This window comes from Cimex lectularius, unplaced genomic scaffold (genome assembly GCF_000648675.2).
Source record: "Cimex lectularius strain Harlan isolate CLEC.00 unplaced genomic scaffold, Clec_2.1 scaffold29, whole genome shotgun sequence".
Taxonomy (NCBI): Eukaryota; Metazoa; Arthropoda; class Insecta; order Hemiptera; family Cimicidae; genus Cimex; species Cimex lectularius.
In genome coordinates, this window is record NW_019392675.1 from 1,440,868 (window position 1) to 1,459,413 (window position 18,546).

Here is an 18,546-nt window from a genome sequence, read left to right on the forward strand (position 1 = left end):
GAAATATCTTGAGCGAATAATGCAATCTATCTCTTTTTTTTCTCTTGATACTTTCCAAGCAAAACCGNTTTCTATCACAGAAAGTTGTCGCTCGCTCAAAAACACTTTTCTATCCCACTTAATTAAACTTCGACGGGGTGGATGGAGAAAAGTTTGATGAATACGGATCATCACAAAAAACGTTCTTGTACCTAAGCCTTATGATTCAATTATTGTAATATTAATATTGAATCATCATAAAAATTACTGTTAGTACTATAATGTCATTAGTTTATTCCTCTACATAATTATTATCATTACGTTTTAGGTTTCATTTGCTTGAAAAAAGGTTTCATTTGCTTGAAAAATGGTTTTATTTGATTGAAAAAAGGTTTCATTTGATTGAAAAAAAGTTTCGTTTGACTGAAAAATGCTATATATATGTGTGAATAATTAAAATCATATTATTTTAAATCTTACATTTTTAGGTTTTAAAATTGACAAAAATACAATAATTTATACTATTGACATTGCCAACAAAAGGCACGTAATATTAAAGAACACACAAGTTTCAGATTATACTTGAGGCTTTGTTAAAGGCACATAGAATGAGAGAAAAGAGATTTTACTTCTCCAAAGAAACTTATATACAAAAATTATACTATGTCAAATCTAAAGGAAATAATAAATTAAAACTGTAACATCAATATCATTCGCACTGATATGATTTGTAGAATAATAATCACAAATTGTAAGTATAAAAATAGTTATTTCCCAGTGAATTCTGAGACAGTTGAAATAGAACGATCTAAATTTTGTAAAGTTGAAAAGATTGAAAATTAAATCCACAATTGGTGTTTGTTGATTGTTAAGGGACTTCCCAGACAGTCGATGTGTTGATCGTTTTGTGCCTGGAGGTCTGGTCCGTGTCGTCCGATTGCTTGCTGAGCCTCCTGCCCCACGAGCCACGCTTGATCACATCGCTAAGCCTGCTGGTGTTGTGAGTGTCTCTTAAAGCTGTAAGCATTTGGTCATACTCGTCTTCTTCTTTCGCATTCGTGCCGTGTTCATACTTCGCTTCTTTCTGCAAAAGGCGCTCCCTCTGGATCTGCGTGCGAATTTCCAAAGGCACATCGGGAATTGCATAAGCCATAATCCCAGTCAGAGCGAAGACAATATGCTTCAAATAAAATTTTATTTAAAATTGAAAATTAATTATTTAATTTGAATCAAGTGGATACCTCGAATACGACAACGAAGGCAAGTCTGGCTGCAAAAACATGCCAATATTGAGGAGATAAACCGTAAGGCTCAATAGGATGGTCCGGCCCATTTCTGTATCCTCTATACTGGCAAATATCAGCCTCAAGATCATCATTTCTGTCCTTGTCCACGCCCATATTATCAGCGTAATCAGATGTGTTGAAAACTATAAACACAAAGAGTTATTTTATAGGCTATAAAATTAAAAAGTCATCAAATAACCTGATAATGAAGAGTCAATGTATCCAACCAAATCATTGGTTTTTGAATAAACCAGCTTGTACACCATCCTTGGTATGTAATCACTGGTATAAGCGATAACAAATGCCTGAAATAACAATTTATTACAACAGGGAAAAAATATAATATTAAAATAGAAATTACATTTGAAACAACTGCACAGTAAGTAACGCCTTGAAGGATGCCAAACCATGCTCCGATGTCCTCTACTCTTTCTGCCAAAGGGCGTCTGGATTGTGCGACCATTTTAAATGCGTCCAATCGTATTTCCCAGATGTTGTTGAGCAAAGCAAAAAGAGGCGCAAGGGGGAAAGCAGCAACAAATAAAGTTACAAATCCATATTGAAGCACTGGAAACAACAAATATAACAGAAAAACAGCTATCAGAGAACTTGTTTCTCAATAGACTTGAGCTTCATAAATATCCTCTTGATTTTCTTAAACAGTTTACAATTAAGTTATTCACTTTGTGCATATTACCATGTATTATCAGACATTGGGGAAAACAAAACTTGATAAATTGGCCAAAGGAAAGTTTGATGAAGACACCTATTTGCTCTGAGTTCTTAAAAAAAAGAAAAGAAAAGAAAAAAACCTTAGGTTTAATTTCACTAATTTCGTGGTCCGCTTGACCAATTGAAAAATGGCAAAAAGGAGGGAAAATTCAAAAGGTGCGGTTGAGATGGGAAGTTGGTGTCCGAGTGGATCGAGGTCACGATAGCTCAAGTGGTAGAGCAGCGGCGTATCAAGCCGAAGGTCGTGGGTTCGAATCCCGCTCGTGCCATTGATTTTTTTCACTGAACTAAGAACCTTAGGTTTAATGAAAAACTATAGGTTATAAGCTCTAGAAGCACGGTTATAGACCAATAACTTTAACATCCAAAAGTAAGACAAATATAAGGATATTATACCCATTTCTAAGTATTCTTCGAAAAGGGCAAGCCTCCCAGGGTCTTGCAGTTGGTAGTCTTCTTCCCACCTGGTATAGGCTCGAGTCCTGTCTTTTGTCTGCGACCTGTGACTTCTTTTCCGCCACCAGTTTATAATTGCCCTGTTTCAAAACAAAACGGTCAAACTCGCTCATATTTCTTTGTTTTTGGATCGATTGTGGACCTACGGGTAGGCCAATTCTAGGAAATTGTTGAAGAACTGCTTCCCCACCATTATAATGGCGAGTTGGATGCACAGCTCGAATAAACAGCCCGCAGGGTCACACACGTCGCCTTTTATCCTCGAAAATTCCGAAGATCTAGAATCCTGATCCCCGGGGTAGCTGAAGAACCGTCCCTGAAAATAAATGCATACTCAATTGTGTATTTCGTTAAAAATAGTTTATTTTTACCTTGAAGAAAGCAATGTAGATCAGTGATGAGTAGAAGTTCATAAATTCAAAAAAGTATATTTTAAAAGTGTAAGAATCTTCGTATTCAATTTGCGTTCTCGGGTTTTCTTGGTTGGTGAGCCATATCGCAATTTCATGGTAACACTAAAATAAAATTTACTTATTACATTTAAAAGTATGTTTTTTTTTTTGTTTTAAATAACTTACTCTTGTCAGAATCATAATAATTATAAGATTGATCAATGCACCAGTAATGGAAGTAAAGATTTTAGCGTGCCTTTTCACGAACATGTTGCCTCCTTCGTATATGTAAGTCACGACTGAAAGCCGGTACACGATCGTACCCAAGACAGCGCTCAGCACAACTAAAATCTGAAATTAAGAAGTGAGTTAACTGAGCTCTGATTGAAACCGGGTTAATTAGGCTACCATGAAAAAGACCGTAGAAGCTGTGATGGCCATCCTCCACGCTTTCTGGGTGGGCGGCATGTACGGCTCCTTCTGCCTGGTCACTGGGTTCGTCCTGTACGTGTTGACAGAAGATTCGAATTCCGGCCTGGGTTCTTCATCTTCTTCCGTGTACTGGAGGTCCCACTCCCAGGCGATCACCGCCTGCTTTCTTTTCCAAAGCTCGAGAAACGTCGTCGCTGCAATTACCGTGGTCGAATAAATTAAATCTTTTTGAGTTTTTTTTTCGTAAGGGAAAAAAGTGAAACGATTGCAAATTTTACACGCGAGTTTGTTACACTATAAAATTAAAACTGAGATGGCTCGAAAGATACGATAATCAATGGGATTCCAACGAAATCGTGCAGTTGCATAAGTCATGCTATCTATAAATAGTTCCATGATAAAAACCCATTGACCCGATATAAATTAGTCAAATATCTACCCTAGATATTGGTTTTAGGTTACCTCAGACACCGAAGATGGTAAAATGCCGAAAAGCGTCTAACAGGCCACTGCATCATTCTGCGTTTACTTTGTCAATCGTGAACTTTTATAAGTTTGCTCATTTTCATATTGATAATTCAAATTAATAAATGGTAAATGCCTAGCTAATTACACCTAGAAATGATCCCTGCTTTTCCCGTTTATGAATAAATTTGTTACAATCGTGACCAAATATTTCCGATCTTCTTTTGAGTTTAGCAGACATCCTATTTACAATCTCACGAATACACCAAGTGGGTTTGGATCACCCATCATCACAGACACACGCCTGGCAGGCCAAACCAGGGAGGAATCTGCCTATAATAGCCGTGGGCTGTTAGACACGTTTCGGCATTTTACCATCTTCGGTGTGTTTGTTTGAAATAACCTATATTTGATCATCTTTCACCTACAACAATTTCTCGTATATTGAAACTATTGTGTCTGAGAGATCTCCGAGAATGAACTAAAAACAAAGAAATCCGAGCTTAGTAGTTGGTTTTTGTGTTAAAGATCCCTCAACTTTGTGTTTGGGTTATTTAAAAGGTAGGAATTTTGTTAAGGTTGGCAGATATCCAAGAGGCCCTGAGAATAATTTACTGATAAGGCATACCAATTTTTACCTCCTCAAATTGTAAAAAAAAGGCTCTTACCCCAGAAAGACATGAAAATCGCGAAGAACACTGTCGCCGGGTTGTCGAACAGATAGGTGATCTTTGAAAAGACGCACGAGTCGACCAGCCTCTGGTACCTGCAGACCTTGTCGCACAAAGGGCACAGCGTTATATTCCCAGGGCCCGTCTCGTCGCAGATCTCCTTACTGCAGACAGAGTTCCGTTAAAGCCTGTACATCGACAATCTCAGCTGGTTTACCTTGGTATGTTGTCTGTGGAATCCATGGATGAAAGGCCGTAGAGAAAGCATAGAAGACCGACTATGGCTGGAGGGATGAGCATTTCGGTGTAGAAGCCGAGCCAGGCGAAGTACAGTGCTATCTTGTCGCCGAAATACTTCCTGACGAGCCAAAGGGGCTGTTTCTTATACCACCTTCCAGGACGGGCCCATTCCAAGTATAACAACTTCAAAGCAAAACGTAATAATAATTATACGTTAAAACGTAATATTTTTTTTCTGACTTCATTTATTTGTATTTACAACTGTACATGTATTATATACAACCAGCAGATTGGGTAATTTGTGTTTGTGGTATTACGGGCCTTATAGAGAAAGCTACCCATTGGCAGCCGCTCTGGATTAATGAAAAAGTAATCGTATTTGTGTGTTGGTGTGATTTTGTAATTTACTATGAAAACGTCTGTAATATGTTATGATGGATGAAAAACTGTTTGGATTTGAAGATCTCTGTGAAGTGTGTTATTATTTACGTAAAAAGGGGCAGAAACAATTAGTCGTAAAATTTTGGATCGAAAACTTTGTAATCTTTGAATATTGGAATACTTGGCCGATCCATGTACTTGGCACCCGTACATCCAAATAAGTTTGAGTAGGTATGTGTATGTCGAAAGTTTTGATTTTAATGGTAATTTTGATTGTAGGTTGAGTAGGTAATAAAGCATTTAAAATTGTTGAGTGTCTGTTTTTTTAATCGTGTGTGTGGATTCCAAGTTAGTCTTCTATCAAATGTAAGTCTTAAATAGTTAACTTTGTCGGATTGAGGAACAGGTTCATTGTATAAGTAGGACAAGTCTCACGACGGAGTGTAAAGGTGGTGTGTTGTGACTTTGAGGGATTAAACTTTATTTTCCAAAGAGTGCTCCATTTCTCAATTGCTGAAATGTGGTTTTGTAACATGAGTGAAGCTTGTGTAGAAGAGAGATGGCTTGTTAATATGGCGGTAAGTGTATTCTCATTTGTGGGCATATCAGAAGTAAAAATTGTGTACAACAGCGGAGCGAGTATTGACCCTTGTGGCACACCTGCAAGCACTTCTTCCATCCCAGAAGTCTCCGTACCCTGGTTTACTGCGAAAAATCTCTCTTAAGGTATGAATGTATAATCAGATAATAGGCCTGGGGTAAAAATAATTTTAATTTGTATAATAATCCCTCATGCCATACTTTGTCGAAGGCCTGAGAAACATCTAGAAACACTCCAGTCGCGTACAGTTTCTGCTCGAGACGCGAAGTAATGAAATCTGTGAAGTTGATGAGTGGTGGAACGATGGGTTCGAAAGCCAAATTGATGGTCTGGTAAGATGTTGTTGGAAGTAGCAATTCATTTGTAAATTAATTTTTCGAATTAACGGGTAACAAACTAATAGGACGATAAGATGATGGATAAGATGAAATTTTTATGGGGCTTTGGGATCATTTTAATGTAAGAAAGTTTCCATTGTATGGGAAAGTGTGTAGTCCTCAAAATTGCGTTAAATAAAGAAGTCAGAAAGACGACTGCTTTCTTGGGAAGTTCTTGAAGAACTTCAGCTGTTATCAAATCATGACCAGTTGATGCTTTTAGGAAGCTGTCGTATTTCTTGTGATACTTGTTTTGGAGTTATTGGTTTAGGTGGCAGATCTAGTGGTATAGGTGTCACAAGTGAATCTATATAAATTTATCGTGTTCGGTATTCATTATGTTATGAGGTTTGAATACCTCGGAGAGATGTTTCGCAAATGTTTTGGACTTTTATTTACCGGAAACGATCTAAGTTCTATCATCATTCCTGAGAGGAGCTGAGACAACGCTATGGCGCAGGATACGTTTAGTACTGCGCCAGAGGCTCCCATCCTCTGTTGACAAGCTTTTTAAATGTATTTCGTATGATTGTTGTTTAAATTGTTTTATTTATTTTTGATGTAATGTACCAGATTCTCCGCCTTTCCGAAAGAAAATCCCCAGGCCATGATCTAATTACCCCTAAAATCCTCCGAAATCTACCCAAAAAAGCAATAGTGTACATTATCTCTATTTACAATGCAATATTTCGCACAACCTATTTCCCTATCCAGTGGAAACTATCTTTAATAACTCCAATACAAAAACCACACAAATCCCCCAGTGCCCCATCCTCTTATAGACCAATAAGCCTTCTTCCTATTTTATCCAAAATCTTTGAACGTATCCTCCTTAAAAGATTAATTCCTATATTTGACTCTGAAAACGTAATTCCGAACCATCAATTTGGGTTTCGACCTCTCCATTCTACTGTTCAGCAGTGCTTCAGAGTAGTCGACACGATATCTTCGGCTCTAGAAAACAAACAATACTGCTCAGCCGTATTTTGGACGTCACGGAAGCATTTGACCGAGTATGGCACCCCCGGGCTCCTCTATAAGTTAAAATGTATCCTCCCTCAGGCCTACTACCTTATCGTGAAATCCTTCCTCTCAGATCGATGGTTTAAAGTAAGAATCGGCATCGAGTTTTCACCTATCACACCAATCAAAGCTGGCGTTCCACAAGGAAGTATCCTAGGCCCAATCCTCTACACCATGTACACTGCTGACATACCCACACATCCAAACACACAAATCACAGCCTACGCGGACGACACCGCAATCTTATCAACACACTCCAATCCTATCCTAGCAACAGAAGCACTCCAACAACACCTGAACCTTATTACCAACTGGTGCAATCTGTGGCGGATCAGGTTAAACGAACAAAAAAGCCAACACGTTACATTTACGCTCAAACGACAAACCTGTCCACCAGTGCACATTTCCAACAAAATAATACCACCATCGAACCAAGTCCGCTACCTTGGGCTTTACTTAGATAGTAGACTTACTTGGAACCCACATACACGATTAAAACGGCAAGAACTTAACAAAAGATATGGACTACTCAGACACCTTCTTGGACCAAAATCAAAACTAAGCATACATAACAAACTAACCGCTTACAAAACACTCATCAGACCTATTTGGACCTACGGAGTCGAGCTGTGGGGCTCGGCCAAATCATCCAATATCCAACGAATTCAGTCTTTTCAATCTAAAGTTCTCCGCCGTTTCCTCAATGCTCCCTTCTACGTCACAAATCAAACGATCCATAAAGATCTTAAAATCCCTTTCGTGAAAGATCTTATCCATACACGCTTCTTCACTTTTCACTCTAAACTCTCCCTCCATCCTAACCCACTAGCCCTAACTCTTTCCTCAACATCTCACCCTTACAATCCTCCACGCCGTTTAAAACGACGATGGCCTCGTGACCTTCTATATAACCCACCAAATTAACTTTTACTCCCCCCCCAATTAAATAAAAGTTGGTTTCTCTCCCCACTGCCTTCTGGTCTGACAGGTCTGTCAGATTAGTTTATAACTAACTATTTGCTCAATGTATATTATGTACAGATAGCAATAAATAAAATAAATATCTTTAAAAAAAATAAAATATTTTTTCAATGTATTCAAAAGTTTGTTGTAATTTTGTAAAACGTAATAATAAATTAAAAATTGTAATTACTCTTCTGTCCAATTGGAGGTTGTTGATGGCATCTCTTTCATAAGCGCCTTCGTGCAATGGAAACACTGAAATGTAAGTTCCGTTACTAAGGAGCCTCCTGATTCCACCCTATAAATAAACACAATTAATTTGTTAAGTTAAAAAAATACAGTGAAGTAGTCAAAATGTTTGTCTTCAGAAATATGTGAATTTCGTTTATTATCCTTCTTATAACATTTTTTAGTGTACAAATAATGTGGAGATTTCAATGTCAGATGCATTGTTCGATAAATAATATAACATAAATGAATCTTTTTGAGTCTAAACGGACGAACCTTGTAATTTTCTGTTCAATGTTGCAAAATATACCGTGTAAATTTGCTTGAAACTGAAAATTGACCCAATAATAAATTTCCTTTAAAATACCGTTTATCATATACAAAATTAATGAAACGACTCAAAAATTAAAAAAAATTCATCAACCGTCATGATAAACAACCGTGTAAATTGATTGAAATTTTGTGAGACATGAACCCAGGAGACCCAAATATGTTATAGGATTCACCCAATATCACATTTCCTATCAAATCTTGCTAATCGATCTACAAAATTTAATGAAACTAAAAATGTCTGATAATCAACCATGTAAATTTGATTGAAATTTTGTGAGGGACATTAATCCAGGAGACCCAAGTATGTTATAGGATTCACCCAATATCAAATTTCTCATCAAATCTCGCTAATCGATCTACAAAATTTACCGAAATTAAAAATGTCTGATAATCAACCGTGTAAATTGATTGAAATTTTGTGAGACATGAACCCAGGAGACCCAAGTATGTTATAGGATTCACCCAATATCATATTTCCTATCAAATCTTGCTAATCGATCCACAAAATGTAATGAAACTAAAAATGCCTGATAATCAACATTGTAAATTTGATTGAAATTTTGTGAGAGACATGAACCCAGGAGACCCAAGTATGTTATAGGATTCACCCAATATCACATTTCCCATCAAATCTCGCTAATCGATATACAAATTTTACCGAAATTAAAAATGTCTGATAATCAACCGTGTAAATTTGATTCAAAATTTTGTGAGAGAAATGTGTGGTACTGAGTGACTGTTAGGCAATGATTATTTGGAGGTCGTGAGGTGCGGTGACCTCAAATTTTGTAGAAATGTTAGCTTCTCACAGAACCCAAACCGTGTATTAAGGGATCCCCAAACGAAACAAATTTGAGGCCCTCCGATTATTATCTTCAATATCTCGTTTATTAATCGAAAGATTCTGAAGAAACGTGTCGAAATTTTCTGTTAAATGTTGCAAAATTTACCGTGTAAACCCCGAGGCTCAAAGGTGTGTTGACACCCATCGAAAAACCCAAATCCGTTACATAGGCAAAGCCCTGGGTGTGCCGCGCTCTACCTTCCACGATAGTCTACTGCGGTTTAAGGCCATCAGAAGTCACGGTCAAAGAAAAGGTAGTGGTCAACCGCGAGGTTTTATTGCTCTTACCGCATACGAAACCGTCATAAACGACTTCCTTGATAGGTAGTCAACTCCAAACTGTACGTAATGTAAAAGTGAGCTTCAAAACAAAGCTCAACAACAAATCAGAAGGCTTCGTGAAAATAGCCTAGCCTCTAGACGTCCTTCATCAGGTCCTCTACTACTGGTTTAACTTTAGTTTAAGATTTACTTACTCGATGCAACGCTATGCGACGCTATCCGATGCTACCCGTCAGCCTTGTCACGTTTCGGTAGGGTGTGCTCATCTATGCGACGTCAAGCACACGCCACGTAGTCACACAGCGTGTATCACAAATCAGTATCACAATCGCAACCCCTCATTTTTTCTTAATGCATTATTTTGAGCAATACCATGTAATAAATTGTTAGTTAAATTTTATGAGCTGTTTTAAATAAAGTTATTCCGGTGTTTTGATAAATTTTCTTCCTAACCATCACAAATAATTTTTATAAAAACATGAATTTTTGATCTCGTTTAATTTGTTTTACAGTAAAATAGGAATGTTGTAATTAATATAACGACAATATTACATGTACTTAGTTTAAAATAAACTACAAAACTATGAGTGTCCTGTTCTCAAGCTACTCGACGAAAATGGCGTAATTCTATGAACAAAACCATGAAATAAATTGTTAGTTAAATTTTATGAGCAAAACCGTGTAATAAATTGTTAGTTAAAATCATTATATCAAAAAATGGAATTCCGATGTTTTGATCAATTTTATATCAAACCATTAAAATTAATTTAAAAAACTAAAGAATTTTTGATCTCGGTTAATTTGGTTTATATTAAAGAGTTATGTTGTAATTAATATAACGACAATAATACATGTAGTTTGAATAAAAATATGAGTGTCCGGTTCTTTTGTCTTCGACTGTACTCGATGCGACCCGACGAAAATCTGGACAGTAGGAATCGCAGAGCGTAGAGTAGGGTAGCGTTGCATAGCATCGGGCAGATGTGCACGGGGGTAATACGAACTTATGGAAAATTTGGACTTTGGATTTGCGTCGGGTAGCATCGGGTAGCGTCGCATAGGGTAAGTATGTTCCGGGCTTTAGACACTTGAAAAATGAGGGCTGTTCTCTTCACAGATGAGTGGCGGTTTAGTTTGTGGAAATCATATGACCGGGACCGTCTGTGGAGAAGACATGGAAACGTTTTGCTTCATGAGTGATTCACAGCCTTTTTAAAAACAGTATGGTATAGTATATAAACGTCCATGCCCGTACCGAACTAATTATCATACAATTGAATCTTTACTGCAATAACGTACGTTGAGGAAGTTCTTCTTCAAGGTGTGATCCCATTCGCTCTATTTATTGGGGACAACTTCGTTGATAATGCATGATAATGTTCGACCGTATGTAACACGATTTGTCACATTGCTTGGAGGATGTAGGGATTACTACATTGAATTGGCCAGCACATTCTACTGACATGAATCTTATAGAACAAATGTGTTAGAAAAATGAACACGAATGCTACGAAAGAAAGTAGCAGAAATAATGAAAGCAATCTTTACGATTTATTTTACCATCATCATCTAATATAGCTCGAGTTATTATTAATGACCGTTATTTTCAGCATATCTACAGTTCAGACCACTATCTCTAACAATGTTTCTTTTATTATTGTTATTTCTTTTAAAAAGGTGTTTTACTTTTCGTTCTTCGTCGTATTTCGTCCTCAGGAGTATTTGCCAGGCTATCTGCGATCTCTGGGCCGATGTGAAGAAAGTCTCTCTATCTTTGACGACAAACTGTTCTTCACGGTCTCGGCTGAAAGTGGCCGTGTAGAAGGACGGCTCTTCTGCGATCTTCGATGGGTCCAGTTCGAAGATCTTCGACAACGGGAAGGAGTAGGGCTCCGCATCCGCGACCTTCTCTTCGCCCTCCTGGTTATAAATTTATGTAGTCGCGGTTTTTTCTCGTTTAAATCGAATATAAGACTTACCCAAGCTTTTACGGAAATGGAGAGAAACCTCTGAAATAAAAAACAAAAAAACAAAATTAAACACGAATGATACCGTTGAGTGAGATTTTAAAAAAAGTTTAAAAATATATATGTCAAATCAAAGATCACTTTTAATTTTCATGCTAGAAACGTTTCAAAGAAAGAAAAGACACACAATAAAACATTCATTTTAGAAAAAACAAAGTAAAAAATCTGTTTAAAATGGTTTCAAAAAGGACCGTAATTTCGTTCTGACCCAACTTCGTACCAAATAGAAAAGTGCTTTACATGCTTATAATCACACTAAAAAATTTAAACGTGTTTTCTCAAATATAAAATCTGTCAAAAGATCGTGCGGCCACTTTTTTGCTTCAAGTTGCCATATGCAAAATGTAAAAAGTAAGAAAACAATACCAGGCCTTTCGGACAAAAATTGAACGTGTACAAAAGCGAGAATTTTGTAAAGCGATAATAAAAATATTCTTTTCGAATAGTTCCGTTAAAACTTTATTTCTTTGTCTGGTTTTTGTTCGTCTTTTACCGGGCGTTTGTTTGATCGTCTTAAATACTGGCCAGAAGCCGGGGTATCTGTGCGCAAAAGGCGCTTGAAGCTCTGTAAACAACGAGACGTATTATGTATAACAGAATTTTCCTAAACGGGCTTGGAATGAAAAGTTTACCTTTATGGGCATTTTGAGGTTCATGACTTCAGCGTAACGTGTCAGCACTTTCCAGGGGACGTGGACTTTCAGGAAGGAGGTCTTTTGATCGAACGAACTCTGGAAGAAGATGGCATCAGTTAAAACTTAGATAATGTTTTGTATCTTTGACGAGGCGTTTTACTTGTTTCCCCTCCAGTTCTAATTCCAATCCTTCTTTTTCCAGGTTTTTCTGGAATTGCCTTCTCGCTTCGAGTCGCTGGGTGTCCACCTCGGACAGGACGCCGACTTCGAAATCTACTTCTTCGTAGACGATGACCAGGTCGATCCTCCTCTTGCCATCTCTGAAGAACAAACTCTCTCGATCCTTTCAGGACACAAAATAACACGGTTTTTAACAACCTTCCTGGAAGGAAAATGAGACGTTTAAACAAGATTTACCGGATTTTTGTCATCTTCAGGAATCCCTCCGGAGGAGTCTTCGAGAATGGTCTCATTCGACCTGTCGAACGATTTGTAATCCGGTAGTGAGATAGTATCTGGCATCGGCGTTTCCGGCCATATCTCTGCCTTAGAATTGTTATTTCTTGAGCCTGTGTTAATAAATTATTTGATTGGAAATGATCGTAACGCAAATTGATAAAAAAAATCCGTAATTGAAAAAAAAAACTTACTACGAATTGAAGGTAAGAAGAAAAGAATAATAGTAAAACATAAAAAAGGTGAAGTGAAAAGAATGAACAAACCACATAAGTGAAAAAGCGACATTAAATGCTAACAAGTCAAATACAAAACAAAACAATTAATTTTATAAAATTCATACGTTAAAATGTTAAAATAATTTAAATAAACCGATCCAACAGCAATTTGATTGATTCGTGTACGCTAAATTTTGAATATAAACGGATAGTCTGTCAAAAAATTATTCTTAAACTTGTTTTTGGGAAATTTTCTTTTACTTTTATGTCCTTAAATTTCATGTAATTATTTGTTGAAAAACCTGTATAATATCCTCAAATTTAGAGATCTAATGCACCCAGTGTACAGAGACTTAAGGTAAGGTGTAAAGAAAAAATAATATATCGGGAAAACACTTGTTTTTTTATGTCTTAACCTCATTTTCAACCTGAAGGAAAAAAACTCGTGAGAAAAAACTTAAATACATTTGTGTGGTGATTAGTGACCGTTAATCGATATTTATTTAGAAATCGTGAGATGCGGTCTGGTGTGATGTAGGTTTCAGAAAAACATTTTCTTTATCGTGCCAACGTTTCGATCTTTATTGAGATCATCTTCAGGGCCTGGGATTTACAAACATCACAACAAAAACACCTTACAGTGATGAGCGCCGTGTCAACGCCTAAACCGTTGCGGCCACCGACGCCCCCAATGAATGTTTAATTAGTGAAAGCTGTTTGTATTTTACAGGTTAAGATTAAAAAAAACTGACCTCTCTCGTAAGTTTTCCAATGCTGATGCATTGGTGTAATCAAATTTACGATAGGTTTAACATTTTATGAGATAAGGCGGAATTTATGGATTAAATTTGTAAAAAGGTTGAAGTAACGTGAAAAAGTGAAATATTTCGATTACAATTGTGAATCTGACTTGGGACAATAGGAACTTTTCAGTCCAGTTTGACGTGTAGGATAGCCTTCTCAAGAATTGACGTCTGTTCTCGAGACAATATATATATTGGGTTGTCCGGAAAATAATGCAGGATTTTGGTATTAAACAAAAAAAAAGAAACTAGTTACTTTAAAGCAATGTTCTTTAATCAAAATAANTGAGAATATAATAAAATTTTATTGTTTTATTGTAAAATCTGACTATGTAACATGCGCGATTTGCAATCTTAAAATCCAAAAAACTCTGCTGTATTTATTTTGCCAGTCATGGATCAACTTATGAAGACAATTATTAGAAACAATTTATGGAAATATTGTTATTTTATAAATTAATGTGTGGAGTTTAGTGACCGTTAGTTAATGGTTATTCGGAAATCGTGAGATGCGGTCTGGAGTGACGTAGGTTTTAGAAAAACATTTCCTTTATCGTGCCAAGTTTCGATCTTTAGTTAGACCATCTTCAGGGCTCAAAGTGTTTGTTTTCCGTGTAGATGTGTCATTCTTGTCTGTCGTGTTGAGAGATCCTGAAGATGATCGCAATAAAGATCGAAACGTTGGCACGATAAAGAAAATGTTTTTCTAAAACCTACGTCACACCAGACCGCATCTCACAATCTCCGAATAATCATTTATAAATTAAGTTGAAATTGTTTTTCAATATCTTTCAGAAATATGCATAAGAATATTAACTAATTTACATACAATCCAATATAACGATCGTTGTTTGTAAACATCATATCGTCCTACAATTTGTCATTTATTAGGTTTCGTCGCAACCAAGTAAAAGCTGATTGTGTTTATTTGTTTATTAATGTTCGCCGGTCGATGATTCAGAAAAAAATATGCACTAAGTCAGACTGTGACAATCGATATCAATCGTTATTTCTCATTGCCGACGAATACAAAATTCTTAGCGTGTCAGACTTGTGATTATTTGTACAGCGGGGGATCGATGAGGTCTTCGTTTTTTTCAAACAACAGATTGTCATTTTCATGAAAACAGTACGTTTTCACTTTTAGTCAAGCGGTCCTAGAAATTGTCGACAAAGAGAACTAAGTTGTAAAGTCGGTGGGAACTTGAGAATAAATAGTTTTTGCATTATCTTCAATCTTATCGTATTCCATGATAGTTTTTTAAATTAATGAACTAATTGCTCTAATATGATTTTTCAATCTTTCATGTGCTATTTAATATTTTACGACACTACTCCGTAAAAATTATCTTTATGTATTGATGATAGAGCAAAACCAATTAGACCTTCCAACCATTTTCAGAAATAAAAGTCCTGGCTATCGCCAGCTATTAAAATGGAATGTCACAATTTGTTCCTTTATAATTTTTTTTTCGTAAAGAATAAAAAATACAATAAAATATAAATTTGAGAAATGGAATATTTTTTATTGAAAAATATATCAAGCAAAGTCAAAGATAGAAACATAATTATGGAATTATTTTTGATCCTAAAATATTTCCTCAATACAAATTTCAAAACAAGTGAAGACTGTATAGTGATAGTAATGATAACTCATAAGAGTTCGTGGTCCGATTGACCGAATAACATTTTTCAATTAATTAATCTTTATATAAGGTATTTGTTGATATAAAAAATGGCAAAAAGGAGGAAAAATTCGAAAGGTGGGGTTGAGATGGGAAATTGGTGTCCGTGTGGATCGAAGTGACGATAGCTCAAGTGGTTAGAGCAGCTGCGTATTTAGCCGAGGGTCGTGGGTTCGAATCCCGCTCGTCACACTGACTTTTTTTATCTCAACAAATACCTTATATAAAGATTAAGTAATGATAACTTTTCTTCACTAGGGAGGAACTCGCGAGTCCATGGCGTCTCGGAGAATTGTCGGTTAGCGTTCAAAGTTTTATGAAGGCGTCTGTATAGATTTCTTGTGGTTTTGAGAACAAATGGGGTTGGAAGGTCTGTGTAGAAAGGTTGGATAGAATTTATACTCACACCTAATCTTTCCTGATTCGTACATATAGGATTTTTCAGTCAAATGAAACCTTTTTCCAAGCAAATGAAACCTTTTTACAACCAAATAAAACTATTTTCCCAAGCAAATGAAACTTTTTTTCAATCAAATGAAGCCTTTTTCCAAGAAAATGAAACTTTTTCAACCAAATCAAACTTTTTTTCAATGAAATGAAACTATTTTTCCAAGCAAATGAAACCTTTTTTCAAGCAAATGAAACTATTTTCCCAAGCAAATGAAACCTTTTTTCAACCAAATGAAACTTTTTTTTCAATCAAATGAAACCTTTTTCCCAAGCAAATGAAACCTTTTTCCAAGCAAATGAAACCTTTTTTCAAGCAAATGAAACTATTTTTCCAAGCAAATCAAACCTTTTTTCAATCAAATGAAACTTTTTTTTTCAATCAAATCAAACCTTTTTTCAACCAAATGAAACTTTTTTTTTCAATCAAATGAAACCTTTTTCCAAGCAAATCAAATGCCTTCTCCACATCTAGCTGCGGCAAAACCAGTCCATCCCGACGGCCTCAGTTGCGTATGCTTCGCATTAGCTCGTCCGGGATGAAACTGTTCTCAAATGTCCCATTTATCGGGACAAAGGCCTCTGTCTGATATCCAGATTTGCCACGCACGATATTCTTTTAGCAGTATGCTGCTATAGAGTCTTACCGTCATGGGGGCGAGCGTAATGAGTCTCCATGAGCCCGGACTTGTTGGATCTTTACCTAGCTTAGGTATCTTTACAGTCATATTCTCCAGCCATTTGCGCCAAAAGTGGCGAGAATTGTATATAATTTAGCAAGGGTAGCCCTCATACCCGCTACTCTTGACAAGTCCTCGCGCAGGATCCCCTCCGTCTCCGCGCTCTTCTGCTTACCGGCATCATGGCCGCGTGCACCTCCTTCGGGCTTATGCATGCAAATGCAAAACCCTCAGAGGTGTCGCCAACCACTTCATATGCGTCGTCAGACTCTCCGGGGTTCCACAATCTCAAATTTACTTGCCCTAATTTTAAAATCCTATCATACCCCATAATCTGTTCTCAGTATCCTACCTTGTAAAGGTAGTCTGTAACTCATGCATTTCTTATCCCCTAATCTATGATTGAAATCCCTAGTCGTCCTTTTGCATGCAGGACACTTGTTTCCATCCTTATCCTTACAACTTTTAATCATGTGGCCTTCTCCACATTTTCTGCACGTCCTCTCCTTCCTTCCATATACAGCCTGCATGTGCCCATATTCGTAAAGAATGTTGCATCTTATCACCCCCACATAATCAGTCACTCTGCACGAATAAAATTTAATAAATACCCTTTCTATCCTTAATAATATTCTCCTTATATCTGCCGTAACTTCTATTACCCAATTTACCACATCCCTATCCTTCCTTCCCGTTTTAAATCTGCATATAAATTTATTTTTAAATTCCTCCCAGGTACCGGTGTTCCACAATCGTTCAAAGAACGACTCTACTGACTCCGGAGAACTGTTCATTTCTTCCAGTCCATTTCCTGCGAGCCTTTGCAGGTCGCCGTCTTCCACCAGCGTGGCCAGCTTCCGAGGACAATCTTTATACATATTTTGCGTGGCAGTGTACTCTTTTCTTAGTCGGGCCCCACGCCCTCTCGCCGTTCTATCCGTGCGACTTCTACGAGTCGGAGGGATCTCCCCCTTCAGAACGCCATTGCATGTTTTAGCTGCCCACATAACTTCCTCTACGTCCCCGGGCACATCGATCTTCAGAGCATAATCGATGGCTCTGGCTCTCCAGTCGGTCAACGACGATCTGCCGGCGCGCGGTTCCTGGACCGGTTGGGCGGGCGACGTTGCTTCTGGTGGAGGTACGCAGGCACTGGCTCCGCCAAGTCCAATCCCTCATCCGCGGGAAGATCTCTGTCAGTGAGAGGCTCTAAAAGCGGCGCACCACCCTCCCCGCATGCGGCCCTCCCACCGTGCGCCTTAGCCCAAGACCGGGCCTTCTCCCGAATTTGCTTCGAGGTCCGGCCCGGCATGAGCCCGGCAATAACGGCGGAGTAGCCGCGGGTCGGGTAATGCACCGACATCAGCCGGTCAAACATCGCCTCCTCTTCGACGGTCCATCTTCCACTGGCCCCCCCTTATACAGATGTGACTGCTCCGGGAGGCCCGTGAACAGCCAGAGGGTTGCACTTCTTCATATGGATGGACCGTCCAGCCTTCGTCGTAAAGCACCGAGGGCAGTTGGTACAGGGGAATTCCCTCCGGACAACATCGGAGGGACCTGACACAACCGGCCCTGGGCAACGACTCAGGTGGCAGGAGGCCGCATGCGACCCGCCGAACCCTGCCCCACACCTAGCACAGTTGAAGCGGAGCTCAACCGTCGGATGGGATCGCTTGAAGTGTTTAGTCAGGCCTCCCGATGCCTCGCCTACACTCGTACACATCGACCCGCAAAGCGGCCAGATTATACGACAAGGTTGAGACACCAAGCAGCCCACCGTCGTTAAATCAGGTGAGACGTCAAAACCAGTGTTATCCTGCGCAGTTGGAACGGCACTATCGCTCATGGTTACTACCTTAAAGGTTTCTTACCACATTTTTTTTCATAAGCGATATTGCCAGTTTCCA

At 38.0% G+C, this 18,546-nt stretch overlaps 1 protein-coding gene across 2 annotated transcripts; it reads right to left on the reverse strand.

The window, feature by feature from the left end:
• Positions 1 to 430: 430 nt before the first annotated feature.
• Positions 431 to 12,967, reverse strand: LOC106661981 (anoctamin-4). Of its 2 annotated transcripts, XM_024225452.1 has the most exons (18): positions 12,765 to 12,967; positions 12,508 to 12,690; positions 12,345 to 12,443; positions 12,206 to 12,277; positions 11,665 to 11,694; positions 11,372 to 11,605; positions 8,189 to 8,296; positions 4,631 to 4,836; positions 4,411 to 4,577; positions 3,254 to 3,471; positions 3,032 to 3,196; positions 2,825 to 2,968; positions 2,600 to 2,769; positions 2,394 to 2,533; positions 1,627 to 1,832; positions 1,465 to 1,570; positions 1,221 to 1,408; positions 431 to 1,159 (listed from the first exon to the last, which is right to left on the reverse strand). In XM_024225452.1, exons 1-18 carry the CDS (start codon positions 12,867 to 12,869, stop codon positions 848 to 850), a joined length of 2,853 nt encoding a protein of 950 aa, XP_024081220.1. In that variant the 5' UTR covers positions 12,870 to 12,967; the 3' UTR covers positions 431 to 847. The 2 variants fall into 2 exon arrangements, with proteins under 2 accessions (XP_024081220.1, XP_024081221.1); XM_024225453.1 differs by lacking the exon at positions 12,206 to 12,277.
• Positions 12,968 to 18,546: the final 5,579 nt, after the last annotated feature.

What these genes read in the sequence shown, in the direction of transcription:
- LOC106661981 (XM_024225452.1), bottom strand. Translation starts at nt 12,869, where the DNA reads ATGCCAGATACTATCTCACTACCGGATTACAAATCGTTCGACAGGTCG. An exon ending in GACGATCAAACAAACGCCCG is followed by an intron (nt 11,695 to 12,205) that starts GTAAAAGACGAA and finishes TTTTTATTTCAG; the next exon opens with AGGTTTCTCTCCATTTCCGT. An exon ending in CATTGACTCTTCATTATCAG is followed by an intron (nt 1,409 to 1,464) that starts GTTATTTGATGA and finishes TTGTGTTTATAG; the next exon opens with TTTTCAACACATCTGATTAC.